General features: G+C 38.1%; 1 protein-coding gene across 3 annotated transcripts in view; it reads left to right on the forward strand.

The window, feature by feature from the left end:
* LOC145666520 (uncharacterized) overlaps window positions 1-26343 on the forward strand; it is a 466510-nt gene that overhangs the window by 25658 nt on the left and 414509 nt on the right. For all 3 annotated transcript variants that reach the window (XM_081733813.1, XM_081733810.1, XM_081733811.1), the window contains exon 2: window positions 10436-10575. In XM_081733813.1, the coding sequence (XP_081589939.1) occupies window positions 10557-10575 (19 nt within the window). In that variant the 5' untranslated portion in view covers window positions 10436-10556. The remainder of the gene's footprint in view (window positions 1-10435; window positions 10576-26343) is intronic.

A 26343-nucleotide genomic window follows, 5' to 3' on the forward strand; every position in this document is an offset into this window, starting at 1 on the left:
TTTCCTCTTTCAGTTTGTCACGCATTTTTTTTTCCAGAAGACTCGGAAATTTGTTCTTAGAGATGGTTGATACATTCCTATCAGGTCCTTCTTTCCGCTTCTCAAGAATTTTCCACTCCTCAAGAAGTGTTTCTATTCACCCCACTAATTAAAAATCCTAACAATAACCCAGTAAAGTTAAATTTTGATTAAAAATAATTTACAAAAGGAAAACTTTTACTATGAACGTCAGTAAATGAAACAACAAACTACAAAATAGGCATATGTTCAAATGCAACAAATATGAAAATGTCATACTTATCAAAAAAGTTTGAGGGGCGCTAAAATACCGTGTAAGATTTCAGTAACACATTAATGCTACTGCCGTCTACCTCAGTGTTCCCAACTCAGTAAAACATTTTGTCTCTGCCCTGAACACTTTAGCCGTATAAGACTATGTTAAGAAATTTCAGTTTTCTTGATTAATTTATCGTCCAGATAAATCCAAAACTAATCTAGGAGTTTTGTTTCTATTCACCCCCATGTTTCTATTCACCCAATTTGACGGTACATTATTATGTATTTTTCCACTAAATTGAAATAGCCCTTGCAACACTTCCTTTGTCCATTTTACACACTGTGTTTATATTCCATTTACTTCACACGTTAATTACGGTTCACTGCCAACAACTCATTGGCACCTGTAAACTTTGAATTTTATCTACTTTTGACCACCTGCAATTAGTATGAAGCCCTCACAAGTACTCTTATTTTCTTACGTCAAATGTAATTGTATTTGTTAATAACAATAATCTGTTAATTTCCTGTTCAGTGTTGCAAACTCTCATATTCAGAAATAACGAAAACAATGTTGATCTAATATTCTACTGATAGTGGCCCTGGATTAAACCGACATTAATCTGTTTTCATTGTTGAGAATTACTCCTCTTTGATTTCCGTCGCTCACTCTTAACTGTTAATCACAAATATTTTAATTGGTTAACTTTATAATGCTCGTTCTAGTTGGTGTACTCACTCAGAATGAGAAATCACACTTTTATTAATTTTACGAAAATGCGGCAAAACTTTCCTAACTTTAAGCTAACCCATTCCTACCCCTACCCTACTTATCCCTATCTTACTCTACTCTGGTAAGCGCTTTTAAAGCGTTCCTACTAATCGATGCTCAGCTAGAGCGTGCATTATAAATTTTCTTCTTTTTTATTTTCATGCTTTCTTCGATCTTCATCTGAGATTAAATGCTGTATCACCGAACCAATTATAGAAAATTCACTGAGTGAATTGGAGAATTTATTTTGGTTTGTGGGGAAGAGTGAGCGAAAGTCAGGTCAGGGGAGTGGTTGGAAGTTAAGAAGGTGGTGGTTGTTCTAAGGTGTTTTTGATGTTGTAAGCGGAGGCGGAAGGGAAGTTTCACTTCGTCTGGAATTCGCCTGAAAGCGTTGTCATAGTGAAACGTCTCACAGATTTTTTCATCGATTTTCCTCACCAAGTCATCGTTGACAGCAGAAGACCAACCACTCCGGGGCTCATCATGGACATTAGTTCGACCCTCTTTAAACATCCTTACCCACTTTCTCATCATTCCATCAGTCATTGCGTTTTCACCATAAACAATTTTAATTTGACGATGAATTTCAGCCGGTTTCACATTCTTTGCGTTTGAAAATCGAATTACCGAACGAATTTCACAGTCGGCGAGATCGTCAATTGTCTTAGACATTTTAAACTTGCACTGTAAACAGACAACACTATACTCATTGTGATCTTATCCTGACAGGCGAGATACGCAGCTTCAATTCAGGACACTCCGCGTACGTTGCATAGTTCTTCACATTACAGACGAAAAACATTACTTAGGAAATCAATTCAAAAGAGCTAATTGAGTGTAAGTGTATAAAAATGTTAAAACAGGAACAATATTTAAAATAAAAGGTACTGGATTTATTAGTAACGGGTTATGAAAATGACGTCACGATTCAGAATCGGAAAGAGAATAAGAAAGAGTACAACGCCGGCATCTAAGATGAGAGTGTCTTGCAAGTGTTGCAAGATTATAAACTTGAAAACTCTTATATCAGAAACAAGACCAGTAAAATTAGTTGATTGATCAGTGTTGGAAATAGTCCACAGTGGATAAGTAGTCCACAGTGTTTCGCAGTGACCGAATCGTGGCTGAATGAATCAGTGAACGACAGTGAAATTAACCTTTCTAATAATTTCTACATTTATCGTAAAGACCGCATAACTCGTGGAGGTGGAGTGATGATTTGTGTAAATAATAAGTGGAAGAGCAAGAGAAGACTGGATCTCGAACGGAATTGTGAACTCATTTGGGTGAAAGTTTTTATTCCAAAGCGTCGCTCTGTGTTTATTGGGTGCTTCTATAGACCGCACAAGAACAGCCCCATGCACATCTTAAAAGCTTGCCATGGCTCAATGTTACATGCGTTGTCACACGGTGACGTCGTCCTATTGATTGATTTCAACCTTTCCATCACGTGACAGAACAGCAAGCATGGCATCGCTAAAGATGGAAATGACAGTTATTTCATGGACAATTCTATTAATGGACTTTGTCTATGTCAAAATAATATGCATAATACCCGCAAAATTAGCAATCTTGATTATATTCTCTCTAACTTAGAACCTCGTTGTGTTGTCCCATGCAGAAATCTTTTCCCCTCGGATCACGATTCCTTGGATGTTTCTTTCGATTTCCTCCCCTCCACTATTACAAACCAGCCCCTCAAAAGTAGGTCACAACTTCTTTGGTAGAAAGCCCCCTGGGGTGATTCTGCCGGGCTATTGAATTGTTTCCTTGGTGTTTGTTAGAGGTAGGAACTGTTGACGATGCTCTGACCTTCGTAGCATCCATGTGAATCACACTTCCCTCATGAACAGTTATTTTCTGAGAAAGATTACCCCAATCATCAATACCGCCAATCCATTCTGTCTTAAAATGATTTTCACTTCTATCACCAAACAACCAAACAGAAAGAAAAATGTTACATCAAAGCTGAAATAGTAACCTAAAATTTCACATAAATTTTACCGCTTTCACCGCCCATTGTTACGACACTGTTGGAAATGTGAATTCTGAAATAGTGTAATACTTGTTTTTAGCGTTTCCGAAAATTCCCCTCTTAAATGGGAATTTTTTCTATAATATCCAAATTTCCCTTCCTTTATTGAGAAAATGTCTTATCAAAGGATAACCTTAAGTTGACGATGTGAAAGTAGGTAAGCTCTTAATTTAAAATAAGAGAATACGTGCTACAGCGTTATCGAAAATCCCGCTTCTAGTAGTTTCAGTGGAGCAGTTTCTACAATGATGAAATTTCCCTTTTACTGAATGTGGGGAGTCAGATAAGTTGAAGATGTGTGTATAGCTCTTGATTAAACATAATGAACTACGTGTTTCAGCATATATTTCCGTATCTTTATTGAAATCATGGGTTACAGAGCAGATGTTACAGAAAATGAGGGAAAGGAAGACGTGGAAACAGGTTGATACAGAAGAGGGCAGAAAGATGTACAGAAAGTTAAATAATTAGTTACGGAGAGAAATAGACAGAGCGAGGGAAGAATTTTACAAAAGAAAATGCGAGGACATATAAGAATTTGAAAGAGTTGGGAAATATGAGGAAATGTATAAGGAGATGAAATCTATGGAATTTCGGAGGAAACAAGGAGGTATTACGATGGCAGTAGAAAATAAGAATGGGAAGGTAGTCAGCGAGAGAAATGAGGTCATAGGAAGATGGAAGGAATACGTTGAAGACTTATATGAGAGTAGGAATAGACCGCTTAGGAATTGATATGTGCCCTAACCAAATATCCAAGTTTCAGAATCCTGTGGTACTTCTACAACAATTTTTATAGGGGTAGTTGGTGAGTACTTCGTATTATATGCCCGTAGCCAAACTGCATCTGTAAAAATTGTTACAGAACTACCGCAGGATTCTGAAACATGTATTTTTGGATAGCGCACATATTAGTTCCTAACTGAAGTCTTGATCCGATTACGGTAGTTTCCATAGTTTTGGAGCTATAGACCTTTAAAGTTCATTTTTTCATGTTTTCGGCAGTTTATAACACCGAAAGGAGGCATTTGTGCACCCAGGTTGGTCTATACTTTTTGTCTTATATTGGTATCAGGAATCACCTCCCAAACGTTGTCGGTGTTGTTTTGAAACACTACATATATATATATATATATATATATATATATATATATATATATATATATATATATATATATATATATATATATATATATGAGGGAGAGAGAGAGAGAGACAGACATACAGAGTGAGACGTCAAAATAATGGGTCACTTATACAGGGTGTTAATGAACTATACCGACAAACTGTAAGAGGTAATTCCTCACATCAAAATAAGAGAAAAACTTCATGTGGACTTATGGCGAAAAGTGCATAGTTTCAGAGCTAGTACTGTCCAAATTCGCGAAAAAGCTAAATTTCAATGGGCCCTATTTCGAATTTTAGAAACTGTGGATAGTAGTTCTTATCAGCGTAAAGAAAGCCACGTCTACACAATCCAAATGTGCATATTTCATCAGTAGTCAATAGGTGTTGAGGGTATTCCCTATAGGGTGTCATTCTCATATATTTTTCAATAGAGTTTTCAGATATATCCTGATCTCAAGAAGAGTCCAAAGTAGGGAGGAGGTAAACCTTTACAAAAATGGACATCCAATGCTTCGGCAGCGAGGCAGAAGTGTTAGGAACCGATAGCTCCAGGTTTCTTTGTATTCGGAATAACCTGTCATGATATGTATTTCGTCACGGCATATTTCACGTTTTCTTCACTTTTAAACTAAAAAAAAAAAAAAAAAAAAAAAAAAAAAAAAACGCACCATGCGTTTTTTCGGGTACGAGAGATCGTGCTGCTGACGATTCTCAACACTTCCGACATCGCGCCCAAAGGTTGCATGTTCTCTGCTATCAAGGCTTATCGTTTGCCTACTTTGGACCAATCATAAAGTCAGAGCATATCTCAAAATTCGGTTGATGGCATGTCTGGGAATTTCATCCTGCAGGGAATAATCTGTACACCCATTGGACATTAATAAAATATGCATTTGCAAAATGCGTATGCGTGACTTCCTTTACGCTGTTAAGGACCACCATCCACAGTCTCTCGAATTCGAAATAGGGTCTCATGAAATTTGGCTTTTTCGCGATTTTGGACAGCCCTAGCTCTGAAACTATGCACTTTTCGCCATAGGTCCATATGAACTTTTTCTCTTATTTTGATGAGGAATCAGCTTTTGAAGTTTGTCGGTATAGTTCATTAACACCGTGTATATTACAACATGTAATCTTTGTTAGGTAGTAACAGTTGCAATTTGGTTTCCTTGTGTTGGTTCTGTGTTGAGTGTAACTGAATATTACAGATTGTTGGGTACAATAGACTAGATATTGAAACGAAATGGGAAACCTCTTTAGTTTTCCAATATGGCAAATTTTGTGTTTGAGGTTAGGTGGAGCAACTGTACTCAAGAGTGTTAGTGTAATAGGTGTAATGAGAACAACAGTGTCCAAAGTGCACATAACTCGTTTCAAGACGTCATCAAAGAAGAATAATAGTGAACAGAAACCAAGCTAGACATTGAAGAGATTTGTCGCAAAACCGTAGAGATAATATGGCAAAACTGATAGCACGGCACAATCAGTATCACCAATGACTTGTTTCTTCAATTAGAACTCAACAGGAACTATATACATAACCTCAGCATCCACGCTCACATTACCAGTTAAAAACGTCTAATTACCTCAAAAACATTGTAGCACGAAATCGATTGTTCCGAGAATATAAATCATGGACCGTCGATAATTTATAAGAGACTAACTTGATCGGATGAGTTCTTTTTCTCCTTTTCAGCAACAAGTCGGTATTATGGATAAAAGAGGCGTCTGCTCCAGACTGCCTACTTGTTACCATTAAATGTTACGGGTGCTCTGTAGTGGTATGATTCGCAAATTCATAGTATTTTGATCCTGTTACTACTTCCCAAAGACGAATTTCCAATTTCCAATCGCCAGTGGTTATGTAGACATTTTAGGTGGCATATGCATTAGATCAGATGTGATTGCCTGACAGTCTTCGAAACTGAAAATGAGTCAATGCCAGAGCTGTTCAGCTATGCTTTTTTTGAAGAACATCAGTATGAACTTAACCTCGTATATCACGCTTAATCTTCCGCCTTGAACGTTATTAAACATTCATAACCAGCTTTTTAATTGCGAGTCCGATACAGACTTAGTTTTTCACCATAGCTGACTGAACTTAGCTCTGCATTACATGAATAATGATATGCTATTGTCTGAAAGATTCATGAGTTACATCACTTAATTCAAGTTATAATACACATCAAAGGTGGTCCAGTGGTGTATTAGTTATGTGAGTTGCACTGTGTTAATGTGCTCTGATTAGTTTAATAACTACTTAGGTGTGTATATATATAATAAATATTATAATAAAGGTAATAAAGTTTTATCCAACGACTTATTAAAAGCGCTCAAATCCTTCCCTTCTGGTTCAGCTGGAGGAATAGACAGCATGCGCCCTTCAATTCTCAAGGACTTAATTGTTTACAACGTTCATGACTCTAAAGGTCGCCTTACCAAGATCACTTGCGAGTTTCTCTCTATGATTTTGTCAGGAGATGTGCCCATAGAAATAAGGCCAATTTTCTTTGGAGATTCTCTTATTGCATTGAAAAAGAAATGTGGAGGGATTAGACCAATTGCCATAGGAAACACATGGAGAAGACTTCCTTCTAAAATAATATGTGGGAGAGTTAAAAGTCAGTTACTTCAACGCCTTTCACCACACCAAGTAGGAGTAGACATGCTGGAGACCCGGATACCATACTAAATACTGTACATTAAATGATATCGACACAAAGGCATCTTTAATAGGCCTCCAACTAAACTACTCCAAATGTCAGATTAGCTTCCTGGAAACACCTCCAGAACAGACAAATATATTCTTCACCATGTTTAATGAGGCGGCCTCAGACATTCAATTAATGTCGCCTTCAAACGCTTTTTTCTTGGGTTCTGCCCTTTCTTCTGAAGCAAGGAGATCTTTATTAATTGAGAAGACTGCCAAGCTGGAGAATTATTTCTAACGATTGTCATTAATGTCGGCACACTCAGCTTTTTATTTATTAAGAACTTCTTTTACCATGCCAAGGTTACTATATTTTCTACGATGTTCACCTTCTTGGAGAGAAGATCTACTTGAACGTTACGATGATTCCATCAAATGTAGATTAGAATCCATCCTTAATTGTTTTCTTCCTCATAATGCATGGCTTCAGGCTTCTCTTCCGATCAATTTTGGAGGATTAGGCATCCGACGAGCCTTAGATATGGCTATTCCCGCCTTCTTGGCATCATTCTATGGTTCCAAATGCCTAATCGAATCACTTCTCCAACAGGATATAATTTCTCACGAAACTTCTGAGATTGAGGATTGCTCTACAACTTGGTCTATATTAGTTGGCTTAGAATTACCCGAAATCAACACCAGATCAAAACAAATCACATGGAATATGCCTATCATTAAATCACACCTCTCCCTTTTACTCCAGTCAGCAGACAACTTAGAAGACAAAGCCAGACTAATCTCTGCTTCCTCCTTAGAATTAGGTGCTTGGCTCAAAGCGCTACCTTCGCCCACGCTCGGCCTTCACCTAAGTAATGAATGTTTCCGAATAGCCATTGCATTACGTCTAGGGGCAGATATATGTGAAGCCCACAAATGTCAAGCATGTAAGAGCGAAGTAAATAAAAAAGGTTTACATGGCCTTTCATGTTCCAAAAGCGCAAAAGACACTCTCGCCACTAAAATGTTAATGACATTATAATGAGACCACTAATCTCAGCCGGCATACCTGCAATAAGAGAACCGATTGGGTGTAGCAGAACAGATGGAAAAAGACCAGATGGGATGACTCTGTTACCGTGGAAGAGAGGTAAAGCGCTAATTTGGGACTTCACATGTTCAGATACGTTCGCTCCTTCCAATCTCCCCTTTTCTTCAATTCAAGCGGGAAATATAGCCAGCCGAAATGAAACGGAAAAAAAGAGAAAATGCAGTAATCTTGCGGAAAAATATCATTTTATAACTATCGCTATTGAATCCAGTGGTTCATGGGGCAGAGAAGGTATTAACTTTATAAAGGAAATAGGCAGACGTATCACGCAGTTATCTGGCGATGACAGGGCAAGCACTTCCCTCATACAAAGAATAAGTATGGCAGTTCTAAGAGGCAATGTCGCCTCAATACAGGGTACCATGCCCAAAGGCAAAGAACTAGAAGTAGTATTTCTACTGTAAGACATTAAAACAAAAGATATGAATGACACGCTAGAACAAACTGAAGGATTATCTATCGTCTCTCTACGAGGAATCATTGACCTTTCCTTAAACATTAGTCTTAATGTATTAGGAAGAGTTTAGAGCGAAGCTTCCCATGAGAAATCCGCAGAATTTGTTGGTGATAGTGTAGCTCTAGGCATCTAGTCGTTTTATTTATTCACTTAATTTTAAATTCTAACATTTACGAGTATTATTGTATTATTATTGAAGTTAATTATTTATGTTTCGATAAATGTAAATAAGTACTCATCTAATCAATAACTATTTTTGGCAATTGTTTGTACCATTATAATTTTTGTAAATATTATAATGAACTACGTGCTTATATTTACAAACAATATATATATATATATATATATATATTTGGTCTAGGAATTAATTCGTGCGGTTTTACAAAAGATGGCGTAACTAGCTTATTGTCCCATAGTTTCGTTGATCCAAACCTGTGTTCAAAACTACTGTCATTGAGCATCTTGTTTAGTATATGTCAGTTGCTTGAAGCGGAAACAACAACATTTTTTCTTCAACTGAAAATGGCGCATTTTGTGCCTGATAAAGTGTTTTTGCGGGGAGTTATTCTTCATTGCTTTAACATGAAGAAAAGTGCTACCGCAAGTCATCATATTTTAGTGGAAATGTTTGGTGACCATACTCTAGCTGAGCGAACGTGTCAGAAGTGGTTTGCACGGTTTAAAGGTGGTGATTTCAGCTTGGAAGACCAAAAGCAATTTGGACAGCCAAACGAATTTGAAGATGAAGAATTGAGAGCATTGCTTGTTCAGGATTCGTGTCAAACGCAGGACGAACCTGCAGAAGCATTTGGAGTTGAGCAAACAACAGTTTCCAAACGTCTCGAAGCCATAGGAATGATTCAAAAGATGTCTTATTGGGTTTCACATGAATTGAAAAGAAAGACGTTGAAAGAAGAAAAACCGTTTGCGAATTGCTGCTTCAAAGGCAGAAAAGGAAGGGATTTTTGCATCGAATTGTAACTGGTGATGAGAAGTGGATTCATTACGAGAATCCTAAACGAAAAAAGGCCTGGGTGAAGCAAGGTGAACCAGGTCCTTCACAACCGAAACGAGATATTCATTGTGCAAAGGTTATGCTGTATATATGGTGGGATTTGAAACGTGTGGTGTAATATGAACTATTGAAACTTGGTGAAACTATTAATGGACACCGCTATCGACAACAATTAATGCGTTTGAAGCAAGCTCTGGCCTGAAAACGACCAGAATGGAATAACAGGCATAATAAACTTATTTATCAAGATGATAACGCTCGACCACATGTCGCAAAACCGGTCAAAACCTATTTGGAAAATGTCGGATGGAAAGTGTTACTCCACCCGCCATATTCAGCAGACACTGCTCCGTCTGACTACTACTTCATCGATTGCATGAATAACGATTTGATTGGACAGCGGTTCACTTCTTCAGAAAATATCGAAAAATGGATCTTTGATTAGATTGCGTCAAAAGATGAGGAATTCTTTCGATACGGAATCCGTAAATTGCCTGAAAGATGGGAGAAAGTAGTGGCTAGCGATGGACAATATTTTTGTTAACGTATTCATTTACTTTGTTTTTGAAATAAAGCTTCAATTTTTATTAAAAACCGCACGAATTAATTCCTAGACCAAATATATATATATATATGTGTGTGTGTGTGTGTGAGAGAGAGAGAGAGAGAGAGAGACTGAGAGACTGAGTGAGTGGCTTGAAGAAACATAATGGTATGTCACATTTTCTAACTTTCGAGTAAACTGGAAAAGAAGATTCTACATTCTCATGCAATTCAATGCAATGACAGACCAAAGAAGCTTCGCCTTCTATCTGCAGATACATTTCCGAAATCAAAACTACCTACATACTGTTCTGTGATTCGGTGCCAACCATTCCGCCTACTAGTTCAGTTTCACTGAAAGTGGCGCTTATCATTATGTTCGCCCGAGCCGCTTATATGTAGTCAAATAATAAAAATATTACTAATGATAACTCTTTCTCCTCCTCAACAGTGGATTTGATAAACGGAAGGATGATTGTGGAAGTACATCAGGGAACAGTAGTCCATCAGACATCAATGTAGCTGTGAATATTTTTGCGAATGATGGAAGTTTCTTGGATCAGTTCAAAAAGATGTCAGGCGTTAAACCAGGTAATTACAAGATATCAGTAATGATGATCAGAATTATTGACTATTTGAATATGTATTTTTTCCGTAGCTTAAATCATGAATACTGTTTGAAAAGTATTATTAGAGGCTCTTTTTTTGGTAGTGTTGGTTGTACAGATAAAAATGTGCCTTGTATTCACTACGAGATCTTTTATTCGCAGTTTTTTTTTTTTTAATAACTTGAAATGTATCATAAACGTATTTAAAAGCAAATTCAAATTATCGTACTTTTCCTGGTGAAAAGTAGGAAGGTAGGAAAGGTGATACTTCTAAAACTAAATCCTATTTTTCAATCAGAAGTAAATATATTCAAGTAATATTTTCAAGAAGTTTACACTGCATTTACACGGTGGTTGACCTTGATCCCAGATGCTGAAAGGGCCCTAACTCAGTGGCCAGCAATGGGAAGAAAAAAATCACACCGGAACTCACCAAACAAAACCAAAGTTAGGATAAAGTGATCAGTGTAAGTGAATACTACAGTACGAGGTTTGTCCGGAAAATATGTATAAAAGTAGAATAAGAACTTTATTTTACAATTATTCAGGTATTACAATATGGTCTCCTTCAAGGTACTCTCCCTTAGACAAGATACACTTCTGCCAACGCCGTTTCCACTGTTGATAACATTGCTGAAAGTCTTCAGTTGGGATGCTGTTAAGTTGCCGTGTCGTTTCTGCTTTGATGGCTTCCACATTTCCCAAGTGTCGCCCCCGAAGCACCATTTTGCATTTTAGGAACAGGAAGAAGTCACAAGGGGCTAAATCGGGAGAATAAGGCGGGTGATATGTCACGGTGATTGAGCTTCGGGCAAAAACTCACGCACAACGAGCGACGTGTGAGCGGGCGCATTGTCGTGATGAAGGATCCACCTGCCCCTTGTGCGAAATCCAGTCGAACTCGGGCCACACGAGCTCAGACGTCTCAAAACTTCCACGTAAAACTGTCCGTTCACACTCTGGCCGGGAGGGACAAATTCCTTATGAACAGTGCCCCTAGAATCAAAGAAAACAATCAACATTTCTTCACATTGGATCTTGCTTTTCGCGACTTTTTTGTTCTCGGTTCTCCTGGTAGCTTCCATTCCTTGCTTTGAGATTTGAGCTCCATGTCGAATTCGTAAATCCAGGACTCGTCTCCAGTGATGACTTGGTTGAGAAAGTCCCCTCTTTCCTCTGCTTCCAACCAATCCTCACAGCACTCAACCCTCTTTGCTTTCTCTTCTGGAGTCAAGAGCTTCGGTACGATTTTCGCACACAATTTCTTCATTTCAAGTTTTTGCGTCAGAATTTCGTGAACGATTGTTTTGGGAATTGACAGCTCGTCAGCAATCATTCTGACTGTCAATCTACGGTCTTTAAAAACACAAGTCCGAATTCGTTCAACATTTTCATCAGAACTCGATGTCGACGGGCGTTCTGGGTGAGGGTCTCCTTTCACGTCTTCCTGGCCTTCCCGAAACCTTTTAACCACTTGTTCACGGTTGGTTCCTTCAGAGAATTGTCTCCGTACACTTGTTTCAAACACTCAAAAATCTCACGGCCATTCTAACCTAGCTTTGCAAGAAACTTGATGTTGATGCGCTGTTCCTCAATCAGAGAGAGCTCCATGCCGACGGCAGGTGAAACAGGTTAACTTTCAACAAGCAGCCACACACTTCTACTGATACGCAGAGCGCTCTGACTCGAACTGAGCGTTGATGGGATTGGCTACAGCAGTAGTGCCACCTGGCGGTGACTGCAACCTGTAAAATAAAGTTATTATTCAACATTTATACGTATTTTCCGGATAAACCTCGTATGTAAAAGATTATCCTAAGTTGAGAAAATTTTAAAGCTGGTTGAAAAAAGGGCTCACTAATTTATGTACTTCATGAAGCTTCATCTTTGTCAAAAGTTCGTTAGATCGCTTCGTAATGGCAATTTACAGAGGCTGATCCGTTTCTAGCCAGACAAATTGAAGTTGTTGCCTACCTAAAATATTCTACCCCGCCACCATCGATCAAACTTGGTAGGATGACTACTGGTATGGGAGTATGTTGTCCCACTCTTGCGTGCACACTTTTCAGAGGTCATTTACCATGGTGATCCGATTGATGAGGAACGACGTTTGAGAAGTCCAAAAGCAGAGCAATCCATTCTGTAATGCATCTGTGTAAGACCAACAATGTTTAGGTCTTGTGAATTGAAACTTTGCCCTGGACACAGTTCCACCATGAATGTCTTCACCATACAATGCTGATATTTCATTCGTTAAACCTGGGATAGGACATGTTCTTGGTAGTAAGGAGCATTGATTTGGACAAGTTCTTCGAGCTTGCACGTCGTGAATTCCTTTCATTAGTAAAATCTAGTTAACAAACTTTCTGAGAAACTTTCTTGTAACTGCGAACGTCAATGCAAACGAATATCGTAAATAATGATCAGAACTTTCCACAGTGTCTTAGAGAATTCCATCCTTCGTCTATTGTCACAAATTTCTATAGGCTTGCAGTAGGTGGCACTCTTACAGGCTTCTGCCCTTGTTTGTTTACTCCGCAATATGCAGTTGTGTTATTCCATGCACGTTGGCTGTGGAGAGTTTGCAGTCTCCATATTATGATATATTGGACGATTCACTGCTGATCGGACCATATATGATCGTTTCACTGTGAACACTGTGGTAATGAATTCTCGCAAGCCGCCATATCCCGGACCTTCTCTAGATCAGGTCTTGAGAGTTTCGCTGATGCTGTTTCTGGATGCGATTTCGTTGATGATGTTTTGTAGAGGAAGGTAATGTGCATAAAGTTTAAACTGTGGCCCCTCATACAACAAAACCATTACATGACACTGTTCTACTATGCCGAAAAAAAAAATCTGTTTGCATGGAAAAGAGGCATACTGTACTAGGGTGGGTCGTTTTGCCACTTTTTCTTCGGAACGAAATGTAATACCTGGCAAAAGTGGCCAATCCACATGGACGTTTCAGGTATAGATTTTTTTTCAAATCAGATAATATCTTCTGTGAGAACTATTGAATCAAAGTTTCAAACTTTCACTGAAAATTGCCAAAAAAAAAAAAAAAAAAAAAAAAAAAAAAAAAAAAAAAAAAAAACCAAAATTGTTCATTTTTTTTGTTATGTTAAAGTAAACATGTTTTTGGGTTTATACATGCCAGATGCTATGAAAACTGACATTCCAGTCTCAAAATGCCAGTTATATGCGCTTGGGGGGTATAGGGGTGCCTCCTCTGGGGCCGGAAAAGAGGGTAAATTCAGTACAATTAAGTGTTTCTACAACTTTTTTCGTCCTTGCCTTTTCCTTCGAGACCTGCCGGACCAATATGAAGATGAACGTGACAATTTTTTGGATAGCATCGTCACTGGAGATGATACGTGGTGTTATCACTACGAGCCGGAATCCAGAAGACAGTCCATGGAATGTCGATTTTTACAAGCGCGACATGCAGGCTCTGGTTCATCGTTGGCAAAAGTGCATAACAAATGGTGAGAACTATGTGGAAAAATGAGTCTCTAGTTGAAATATTGCTCTGTGTAGCTGTGCTGTTGTTAGTTATGTATTTCCATTAGTTTCCATAAAAAGAGGATGCATTACTTTGGGAACGACTTTCGTAGATTTGACTGAAACTGTTATGATTGCTCAGAGATACAATGTAAGCGAGAGAGCTGCGGCACATATAACAACTGTGCTTCAGGCAGCTTCAAAGGCTGGAATTATAACTTCTCAAAAATCTAGCGACATAACATCTGCTTTAACTGTAGACAGGAACAAAATAAGGCGTGCGAAACTTAAACTTGCTCGGAATTTAAAAGAAACTTCTAGAAATAATGATCCCATTAAAATCCTATACTTTGATGATAGAAGGAATGACACTAAAACATACACAGGCATCGTTAGAGAAGAGCACTCATCACTTGTGGCTGAACGTAACTCTCAATGCGTTGGTCACGTGACACCATCGTCTGGCTCTGCACATGACGAGACCAGAGCTATTTTCGAATACATCATGAACAAACTCAGAGTTGGCTTTGATAAAGTTGAGGTTCTTGGGTGTGATGGAACATACACTAACATGCTTGGAATGGAGTTGTTCTTCGAAAATTAGAGGAACTAACAGGAAAACAAATGCAATGGGCTATTTGTCTCTTGCATCTTAATGAACTGCTGTTCCGAGCTCTCTTCACGCATATTCACGGCGTTTATTCAAGCCCCTATTCTTACACACGTCCCATAGTTTCAAAACTATCTAACTGTGAAAAAGCTTTCAGTGTTGCTATTCAAACCAATAAAATGTGACTTACCTCATCATAATCCGGAAGAGCACAGAAAATTCAGTAAGGACCTGAGATGCTTGTTCCAGATATCTCAAGCCATTGACTCCAGAGCATGCCCGGAAGAGCTTGTTTCTATGTTCCCTGGCAAACTAAACAAAGCTAGCTGGTTGACTAGTGCAAAAAGAATTTTAACATTGTATATTGCAACAAAAAACCTACCAAGAAATTAATAGAAATTGCTACATTCATACTTAGAGTCTGTGTGGTTATGCAATGCCGTATCAGAACATAGTCTTCCATTGCTGATGGTCCTCTCACGTCTTTGAGGCCATTCAGGGTCTAGATACTTACCAAGGGAATACCAGGCTGTAATCTGTTCATTCATTCAGACGAATGCATTCTTTGCACTCCCAGAAAATTTCTTCTCGCCATGATGACTGATGGTCGACTTGCTGTCAGACAAGATGCATTACATAAGATTCTTAGTGCTCGAGAATACGAAGCAGGGAATCTCCATAACTCCATTAGATATAACATCATACCCAGACTGAATTTTGAGGCAAACGATTACACTGCAATGATCTTTTGGGAAAGCACTGATGTTTCAATAACTGTACTACCAGTAAGTTCTATGGACGGTACCAAACGAACAGTTCATGGTCCAACTTTCACTCCCTGACAACACTGTGCGAGAATGGTCCTTCACCGTCCATCCGTGCCACACGGTGGCAGTAGAACGGATAGTGAATTTGTCACTGAAGATGCCTCCCGAGTATGTGCCAGTGATGCTAGAGGCGGAATAATCAGGTCAACCTTACTTTCTAGGCAAACTGAGTCTAAATTTCAATCAAAGTCCCAATTTGTGACAATTTTTCCTGACAGTGACTAATCGGATCAGTTCATCCGGCCCAACATATGGTTGGTAGATTGCATAGGCCTAGCAGAGGAGCCCTAGGTGCAGCCATCTCTACATGGTGGGCTCTGGGTCACTTGGCCAGGCTATATTGCCAGGTGAGGGAGGAGCTGCACAACCGCTTAACTGTACTGAATTTTCCCCCTTTTCTGGCCCCAGAGGAGGCACCCCTATTCCCCGCAAGGACATATAACTGGCATTTTTATACTTGAATGTCAGTTTTCATAGCAACTGACATGTATTGAACCAAAAATATGTTTACTTTAACATAACTAAAATTAATGAATAACTTTGGTATTTTTTGTAATTTTCAGGTAAATTTTGAAACTTTGAGGCAATAGTTCTCACAGAAGATATTATTTGATTTGAAAAAAAAAAATCTATACCTGAAATGTCCATGTGGATTGGCCACTTTTGCCAGGTATTACATTTCATTCCGAGAAAAAAGTGGTAAAACGCTGCACCCTAATACTGTACCCTTCCCAAAAGCGATTATTTTTCGGCAAAATTTTTACCAGCTGCAACATTGGTACACAACAGTGTGAGATAGTTAGACAGTGTGAGATAGTGTTCTGTGAAATCCGGTTGGAGAAGTATGGTACGGGTGTTTGCAAGTAGTTCGGATGGAAAAGGATTAGCCTCTGTAGTCCAAAGTGGTATGAAGAACATAATTCAAGCAAAAGTTCCAAATTGATATGAAGTGATAATCAGAACTGCAAATGAGATAGGAAAATTGGAGAAGAAATGAAAACTAAAACACAATTGTGTTCTTGCATGGAGCGAGAACGTTTTACCCGAGAACTACAGAACATTCCTTTTGACCGATCTTATTCTGAGGAACAGATTATCATAACTCATGTGAGACAGTTGTCTTCTACACTGAGATAAAAAGAAGATAATACAAAGTGAGCAAATTGCAGTTTCTTTTTTCTTTCTTTAGAATATTTAAAGAATTACGAACAATTCTGAAATGAGGAGGCAGCACATGAAGTTACATATATACTTCCAAAAAGTAAAATAACCAGTATTGATAACCTCCGTTCAAACATAACAACTAATAAACGTTAGGCAAGTTACGAAACCACCTCACAGTTATTAAAAAAGGTCCAGGTATATGTAGGCATATACGAAAGAAAATGTATACTAGCCGCCTCGTTCGAATTTGATTTTACTTTTCTTAAAACGCGTATTCTAATGGAAGATTTAAAAATGTATACGAAAAATGGAGTATCTCACGAGCCAGTCAAATTGGGAAGATGGAACTGTGTATAAACTTTTCAATACAAATAAGTGACACGTGCCGCAGCATTTTCCAATCTGCGGCACGTAAAACCGGCCCGTCGTAATATTCTGGTATATTGTGTTTTTGGCAACACTTAAATAATCTACCATCCTACCAAGAGATGGCGCGTCGAGGTCGGGTCGACTTACGTGACCTGCAGCAGTCACGTGCAGCCGCAGCCAGTGAAACTTGTCGAAACCAGTTGAGGAAAAGGCCTCGTTGTGTTAAGCCGGGTGAGTGTCAGTGTGTGATAATGCCGTATTCGATACCCGAGCGTGTTGCCATTGTTGAAGGGTTCATTCTCACTGGATCTTTTGTGAAAACAAAGAATTTGTTTCGGGAGAAATTTCCAGGACGTTCTGTGCCAGCAAAAAGCACCATTCAGGAATTGATTGAAAAATGGCGGCGTACAGGATCGGTTCAAAATGCTCCCAGGAACAGACGACCATCTGTCTGCACACCTGAATTAAAGATGCAGGTGGAGGAGATAATGTCAAGAAGTCCTCGAAAGTCAACCAGGAGATTGAGTCAACAGGTTCATGCGAGTGAGAGAAGTTGCAGACGTGTTTTAAGGGGACTGAAGTTAAAACCGTACCGGATAAGTGTTGTGCAAGAACTGAAGGAGCCTGACCTGCAGAAGAGGGTGCATTTCTGTTCATGGCTGTTGAGCAATGTTGCCAATTGTTTCTTGGATCCACTAATGCTCATCATGAGTGACGAGGCGTGGTTCCATCTGTCTGGGTACGTAAATTCCCAAAACAACCGGTATTGGTCGACAGAAAATCCACACGCAATCCACCAGGTACCCTTGCATGAGAGAAGATTGGTGTTTGGTGTGCCATTTCCGCCACACGCGTTATTGGGCCCATATTCTTTGAGACGACAGTGAACAGTGACGTGTATATGGGAATCCTGGAGGAGTTTTATACACACTTGACCGAAGAGGAGCGTCAGCTATGTTACTTTCAGCAGGACGGTGCAACATGCCACACATCAGCTGCATCATTGTCCCTTGTGCATGAGATGTTTACACCAGAGAGGACAATCAGCAAAGGCTTGTGACCTCCTCGGTCACCAGACTTGTCCACGTGTGACTTTTACTTATGGGGACTGTTAAAGGGAAGAGTATACGAAACAAATCCACACACAATTGAAGAACTCAAGACCAGGATCCACGATGTCACCAATAGCATTACAACACAAGAACTGACAAGGGTATATATGAATCTCCTCAATCGTGCTCACATGTGTGTTGAAGTGGACGGAGGACACTTTCAGCACCTGCTGTGAAGGTGAGTAGTCATATTCAATACATTACATTTCATTTATGTGTTGTAGTTAATCATATTCAATACATTACATTTCATTTTATGTGTTCACTTTACGGGCCGGTTTTACGTGCCGCACCCTGTATATACCGGGTGCACCATTTATAATGTCCCACCTTTATAACAGAGGAATTAAGAAAGAGAGAGAAGCGAAACTTTGCACAAAGCAACTACAGGAAGGGGGACATCTACTCATATGTTGCGTAACATCACCAGGTGAACAGTGTTGCCAACCCAATATAAAGTTATGATTTTTTAAATGGAATGACCTAAATTTAATTTCATAATTCGAATCAGTGATGAAAAGAAATGACACTCGCAGATCAGGGTTGCATACTTTTTGAGAAATATTATTAAACATGTGTCAAATTTAAACGCCTTTAACACACACAAAGAATGAAGTAGTAATTATTTGTGCACATTAAATGAAACACTGGGAAGAACTCTTTAAAATGACTTCAAGTTTAGAAGGATCAGTTAAACAGTGTTGCCACAACAGAAGAGAGAAAAATTGAGTTTGGAAATCTTGCAATAACTTGGAAAATGTCCCCAGTACAGTATGGTTTAAAATTCATAGAGCAAATCAGTATGTCATAAGAAGCATTGTCACGTTTATTTGAGATCGATAAGTCAAGTACTTACTTAGATATTCGATACTCTGTAAAAGCTGAGAATTTTGTGCTGTAGAAGATGGTAACGCTGTTTCAAAATTCCCTTTTTTCCCTCTGCGTTGAAGAAATATTAAAGTACTAATCTGTGACATACGTTGTAATCTGTGACATGCCGAATGAAATCAAACTATTTAAATATAAGGAAACAGAATATTTTTTCTGTTTCATGAATTTTGTAATGTATGTTACGAATAACTGTTTCTTGATCATCATAAACATATATTTCTTTAATTTAATTTCTTTCTCCTCAATATAAGTTAGAAAAGACAATAAAACGTAGTTATTTATAGTTGTAAAATTTTAATTGAAAATAGATAGGCTAAGTTATGTTAAATGGTAGCAAAATTTTTCAGATCATCCAATATTTATACGTACTGTCCAATTTTAGGGGAACATACAAAACTTATTTTGCATTTCATTCACCACGAAATTGACTACAAATAATGTATAAATTGTTTTTTAAGAAGTGAGTTGCATTTATGGATTCATAGGTTCCGATTCCCTTATGAGGACTCAAACGTTATGAATAAAAGTACAGCACGTAGAAATATGCCATAAAAGCTATAGTGGAACAAACACCAAACAACCCCTGTTAGGTGACCATTAAAAACAAGAAATGTATCTGATGGGTTAAAAAACGGAGAACCTGGTGGGTCCATGAACGGTTGGATCCGTAGTGACCTGACGAGTAAACGATTACAGTGTTAAAAAGAAATGATCAAATCTGTGCTGCGTTGGCACGAAAAGCAAGGAAGTATTTAACCAAGTCAGGGCAGGGCGAAAGTACTGGAAACTAGGGTGTCTATAGGGACCAGGTGCGTTAGCAAAGGTGGGTATACTTGTGAACAAAATAGTGTAAACATACTGTGTAAAGAATATTCCATAGTTCTTCTGCAAATTATATGTCACATCGTATTCCTTAGCGCAGCGTAATTTTCTGTATAACGTCCCACGTTTATGCCATTTAGGCTAAGGGGGACAATGATTAAGGCAAGTGACTGATTATGGAAGAATTGGTGGAATGAGAATGAGAGAGAAAGCGAGAGTACTCGACAACCCCATGGACTCGATGTTATCCATCATAAACTTACTGGACGGGAAATCGTACCACGGACCCCACGCGCCAGAGGTAAGCGCTCAACCACTGAGACACCATGCACTCACAGCTTAACTTTAAGAAGGCATAACCACACAATTTTCCTCTTATAATTCAATCAATATCTTTTGTTTTTTGTACAATGCTTCACAATAAGTGATTACAGATTTATGATACACTGCAAAATGATATGTCTGAAAAGCTATTATTCTCAGTAAAATACGTACATCATTTCATCTATGGAACAGAACGAAGTTGGAAACTCACACGGGCTTTTGTCCGTATGGAGGAGGCATGTCAGCGACAGTGTGTATGCGCGTAAAGGAAGACAAGGGAGAGAAACAAGCACCATTCTGTGCTACGTGGTCATTATGATGTAACATATTTTGGAGTTCCGAATAAGCAAACGTGGAACTGTGTCCGTAGAAAACAAACACATCACCACGTGAAAGTAAAACCGAAATGCTTATTTTTGCTTTCTGTTGACGCAAACCGTTACGAAATGAGACGGTCCAGGTATAAGTACGAGGGTCATTTCAAACGTCTTCCACACTGTCCATGCACGACCGTCTGAATGGTTTGATCAAGTTCACTTTTAGGTTAGTTGTGGGTCAGAGTTTGGGCTTGACGATTGTTTTTGTGTTTTTTGGTTTGCGTAGGTGTGTTGTGAGAAATTCAGTGGTGGAATTGGCTGGGGTTGGGTTACACATAATGGTAAGCGTTCCTATATCAACATCGAAACTCTATGGGGAAAGAATCCAACTGAAATTCTTGCGGGAGGTTTGTCGAAATAGTGTACTGGATCATAGCCCTGTATTTCGGTGCTCAGCTCGTTTCCGTGAAGGTCGTGTAAGCACTGCGGAAAGACCATCAACTGTAACAGACTACACTCCTGAGATTATTGTGAATGACATTTTAGAAAGGGTCGACGAAAACATGTAAGAAGATTGCATATAAGGCCAAAATATTTGTCACTTCACTTTACAGAATCACTACTGAGAAGCTGAAGCTGAAGATGAGATGGGTTCCGCATGATTTGAGTAAATAGCAGGAAACATGTTGGAAAAGAATCGCTGAAAAATTGCTTCAACATTATCAAACAGAAGGAGATCGGTTTTTCCAGACGACTGTTGCAATTGATGAAACCTGGATACGAGTGTTTGAACCAGAACTGAAGTTTCAGTGGTCACAATAAAACAGATCAGACTCTTCACTCCGGAAGAAATTCCGACAGCAACTATCAAACGTTTATCTCACAATGATCTTCGCGTATGATACGAATGGAGAGATGGCTACAATAGAGTTACACAAGGGATCTATACCAGGCGTATACTACAAGCTGTTTCTGCAAAATGTTTTGCGCCCGAAAATTATTGAAAGAAATCCTGACATGCTTCCAGCTGGTGTCCTCATTCTGCACGATAATGCAAGGCCGCATACTGCTCTACAAGTAAGGGTGACACTTAATAAGTATGGATCGGAAATACTTCCCTTCCCAATATAGTGGTGATTTGCTTCCAACACTAAAAGAACCACTCTGTGAAAAAAAAAAAAGAAAAAAAAGTTTAGATTCGATTGACGAAGCTTTCAGTGAGATGACCTGAGTGATCAGACACCTCAACAATGAAGATACCCTATCCAGAATATGGGGAAGCTGTCATAAACAAGTATGGAGATTGTATTGAAGGCATGTAAAGGTATTTTGTACAATAAATAGCTTGCATAACATCTTTCAGTCTGCAGAACTTTTGAAATGACTGTCGTACAATATATTTCAAAAAATATTCCGAACACTTGCTAGGACATAATATTGTACGTAGCGGTACATCTAAACACTAAATGCAAACATTAGAAACTATTGGTACCATAACAAATAACAGTTTATGTGCCACGCTAAATTACATATATATGAGTCTAATTTCCTAATAATGTTCGCAAAATTTGCGGATCACAAACGAACACAAATAATGCAATAAATAATTATAATTGTATACCGAGTATCGCAAAGAAAGTCATATTTTGCATTTCGTTAACACAATCCTCTGCAGAATGAAGCCGTATAAAAGTTTTAAGACATTCATTAATTACGACCTAGCAGTTATGTATGTAAGAGAAAACTTGAACCTATGATTTTTGTTATATTAATGCACAATTCACAAAATATTACGTTTGTGCAGTATCATAGAAGGAGTTTTACCAAATGTATACTAAGCTAAGCTACCCAAAGCCAACCTACGTATCCTAACTCATATTTTATGTTCAAGGATAATAAGAAAGAAAGAAACACCTAAGTAAAATTTTAGTGAACCCCAGCACTAATCAGCACTATATTACAAAAGTTAAACATATCACGCATTGTTGTGCGTGAGCCTATGTACGGTGTATAGTACATTACTCAGTCTTACTACATGCATTTTGGTCAATTTATTTACCTTTGAATTTATAGTAAATATAGTGCTGGTTTACTTTTGGCGCACCAAATTTTGAAAGATTTACAGGTAACAGACAAAGAATAATTTTCTGCAAGCGATAGAGTTAAATACAAAGTAATACACCTATATTTTATGTTTACAAGTGTAGGTTACTATAGTACGCGTCCCTTGAATTGGCGTGTGGCATCAGCCAACAAGCTCGCAGTGCGCTGTTAGTATATCTTGAGGGAGGAACCTAATAATTCATAACTGTTCACAAATACAAACAAAATTAATTATGAATGATTGGATTCCTCCCTGAATGTTTAGTAACAGCGCACTGAGAGTTTATTGGTTGATGCCACACGCCAATTCGGGTGACGCGGAGTATAATGTAAAATCCTTAATAGTACTTTACTACGGATAAAATAATTGGGTGCATATAAATGATGGTTGTATTAGAAACTATTTTCCACCTGTGCTGTATTTGCGCACAGTGTACAGAAGTTGTATTTTATGTTTACAAGTGGAACGTTACAAGTATGAAACCGTGACAAGTATTATTGAAACTAATATCATTTGCAAAATCCACTCGTTTTTACTATCCTCATTTTTGCATACAGGCCTAACAACCTTCGCTGACGCACCCCTTCTCTAGAGCTCGCACCCTTCAGCTTCGCCATGCCGTGACTCAGTTAGATAGCATTCGTGCTTTTTAGTGGCCTACTAGCACAGGTTGTTTCTTGTTTTTTGCATTGCAGTTTTTATGCATACATCCGTACGTCGTATTTACACGCAAATCCTAGAATATTAATTTTTCAACAATTGATTATGATAGTCCCCTTGAAATTTAACTATGCCATTTGACATGTTTCCATGTCGGCCAGTGCTAATCATTTACTAAACAATAAGAAGAAATTAGTGAAAGAATTGTGATTTTTGAACAATTATTTCGAGTGGTGCGGCAAAAGTAAAGCTGCACGAAAGATATTCCTAAAAATGTGCTTAAAACATTATATCGAGCTTCGCATGAAAGGCAGTAGCGCGTTTCAAACTTATCCGATGATTTGTAACTACACATTCAATAAATCAGCTGACAAATACAGAAAATAACGTGCAGTTTGACAAGTTGGCGGCAAAGTAGAAATTTTAAAAAATACACGAATTTTATGGTACATATAATTATGTAATTCCAGAAAAATGCCTATTTCATTGGCGCATATAGGCTACAACTCATACAGCTAACCTTTACAGAGTTTTATAATCTGGTGGCAAAATAATAATAAATAAAAAATACTCAGTCAGAGTCAAGGGCGCCGATTTCTCTGTAAATTTGAAGGGGGGAATTCGGATGCAGAAAGCATATATGAGGATTTTAAGACAAATTGCATTCAAATTATGCTAAATACTGTAAATTTACAAATACAATGAGGGGGGCCCACATGAGCTTTGGGGGGGGGGTCGGGCCCCCTTGGTCCCCCAGGATCGGCGCCCTTGGTTAGGGCCAATGACTTTAAAAGTTTAAGTTCCTCAGTGAGAGTTCATCTGTACAAAGTATACCACACAAAGAAATTTGTCTCGTGACCTGATGGGTAATGCGAGAGATTTGGGGAACTATTCCGATATGGATTGCGTCAACGCAAAGCAATATTTAACATTTTGTTAGTGAGCGTCGTCATAGAAGTTATAATGACTTCTTGCATTTCTTGTATGTACAATTTCTTCAACATTGCTTCCGATTTTCCGAATGATCCCCTTAGACGTATAAACAAAGAAAATTAGTAATTATCTTGGTTACACCACTTGGCTGCAACTACCAGCTACAACACAGCCAAAGAAATTGTGCTTGCAAATTATCCTGTGTATTGCTTCAATTGGAACAAACTGTTACTTATTGCATTCATTCGTGTTTAAAAAAGAAATAGTAACAAGTCGGTAATATTTACAGATAATATTGAATTGTTTCGATATTACTCCCCTAAAGTTGCACGAGAATAAGTATATTCACCGCACGAAATAACTATTAAGTAATTCTCGTAAACGTATTTCTACCATCTTGTTGAAATGTGAATTCGTATTACTAACTCAAGAACAATTTATTTCCACATTACGTTTAATTAGTCCTTTCAATAACTCAAATTGGTTCCATTTCATTGTATGTATATTGATTAATGTTTTATTTCGTTTTAATCATTTCTTCGCGATTTCTCCAAGGCTGAGGGAAAAAGGGAATTTTGAAACAGCGTTACCATCTTCTACAGCACAAAATTCTCAGCTTTTACAGAGTATCGAATATCTAAGTAAGTACTTGACTTATCGATCTCAAGTAAACGTGACAATGCTCCTTATGACATACTGATTTGCTCTATGAATTTTAAACCATACTGTATTGGGGACATTTTCCAAGTTATTGCACTATTTCCAAACTCAATTTTTCTCTCTTCTGTTGTGGCAACACTGTTTAACTGATCCTTCTAAACTTGAAGTCATTTTAAAGAGTTCTTCCTAGTGTTTCATTTAATGTGCACAATTAATTACTACTTCATTCTTTGTGTGTGTTAAAGGCGTTTAAATTTGACACATGTTTAATAATATTTCTCAAAAAGTATGCAACCCTGATCTGCGAGTCTTTCGTCTTTGTTTTCATCAATGATTCGAATTATGAAATTAAATTTAGGTCATTCAATTTAAAAAATCATAACTTTATATTGGGTTGGCAACACTGTTCACCTGGTGATGTTACCCAATATATGGATAGATGTTCCCCTTCCTGTAGTTGCTTTGTGCAAAGTTTCGCTTCTCTCTCTCTCTTGGTTTCTCTGTTATAAAGGTGGGACATTATAAATGGTGCACCCGGTACATATATATATATTGGGATAGGGACATCGACTACTTTGCTGTTTGTGTTCGAGTCATGGAAAAACACTGAACGCTTTGAAATGATTTTTTGGAACGAATCTGCGATGGCTATGACTACTGTTGAAGTGTATGTCAATCAACAACTGGCTGCTTTTTGTGTGAAAGTTTCAGGAGTATTCTTAGGTTCTTCACGTGGCGCCCTACAGAGACTTTTACTGACATAATAATATATTATGTTGGAAATGGAAGATAAGTCCTCCACACACAATTATAGTGTATTATTTTTGTTGGTGGAGGATTGTCTCCGCTGCACTTTGCTGATTAATTAATTAGTATGTGATAGGTCATGGGCAAGATAATGTAAAGAGATGCAGTTGTTTACAAGCTTATCGTAACTAAAGGCTCCGGCAGTATGGACATATAATACGTAAAAGTAAGGCGGAGGGTAAAAGGAGTTAATCGCATGTTACATTGTTTCCACAAATTTTCGAAAGCTGTTCCGAAATTTTCTTAACGCCGTAGATAATACAATTCACTGACAAGTAACTGTAGTGATTATGATAAATATAATGGTTTATTAATTTCTCACGTTCAGGAAATGCCAAAAACTGTTAAACCCAAAATCCTTTTCAGGAAAGATAGGAAACTAAAATGTAAAGTTGTTCTATCGCACGTAGACAAGCAACATTCTGTATACGCTTTTGTAAAATTGCTCGAGAATGCAAACTTATTTACAGTAGCATAATGGCTGCTAATAAGTTGGTAACCGTGTTAGGCACCGACAACACATTACATATAGTTCACTAGAATCATAAAGCTTTCAGAAGACATGTGAAAATCAGGCGAGTAAAACACATACAAATAAGGAATTTTGAAGTGGCAGTAATAGCAAAATTAAATACATGCCACAGATT

This window comes from Thermobia domestica, chromosome 12, assembly GCF_964235325.1.
Source record: "Thermobia domestica chromosome 12, izTheDome1.hap1.1, whole genome shotgun sequence".
Lineage (NCBI taxonomy): Eukaryota > Metazoa > Arthropoda > Insecta > Zygentoma > Lepismatidae > Thermobia > Thermobia domestica.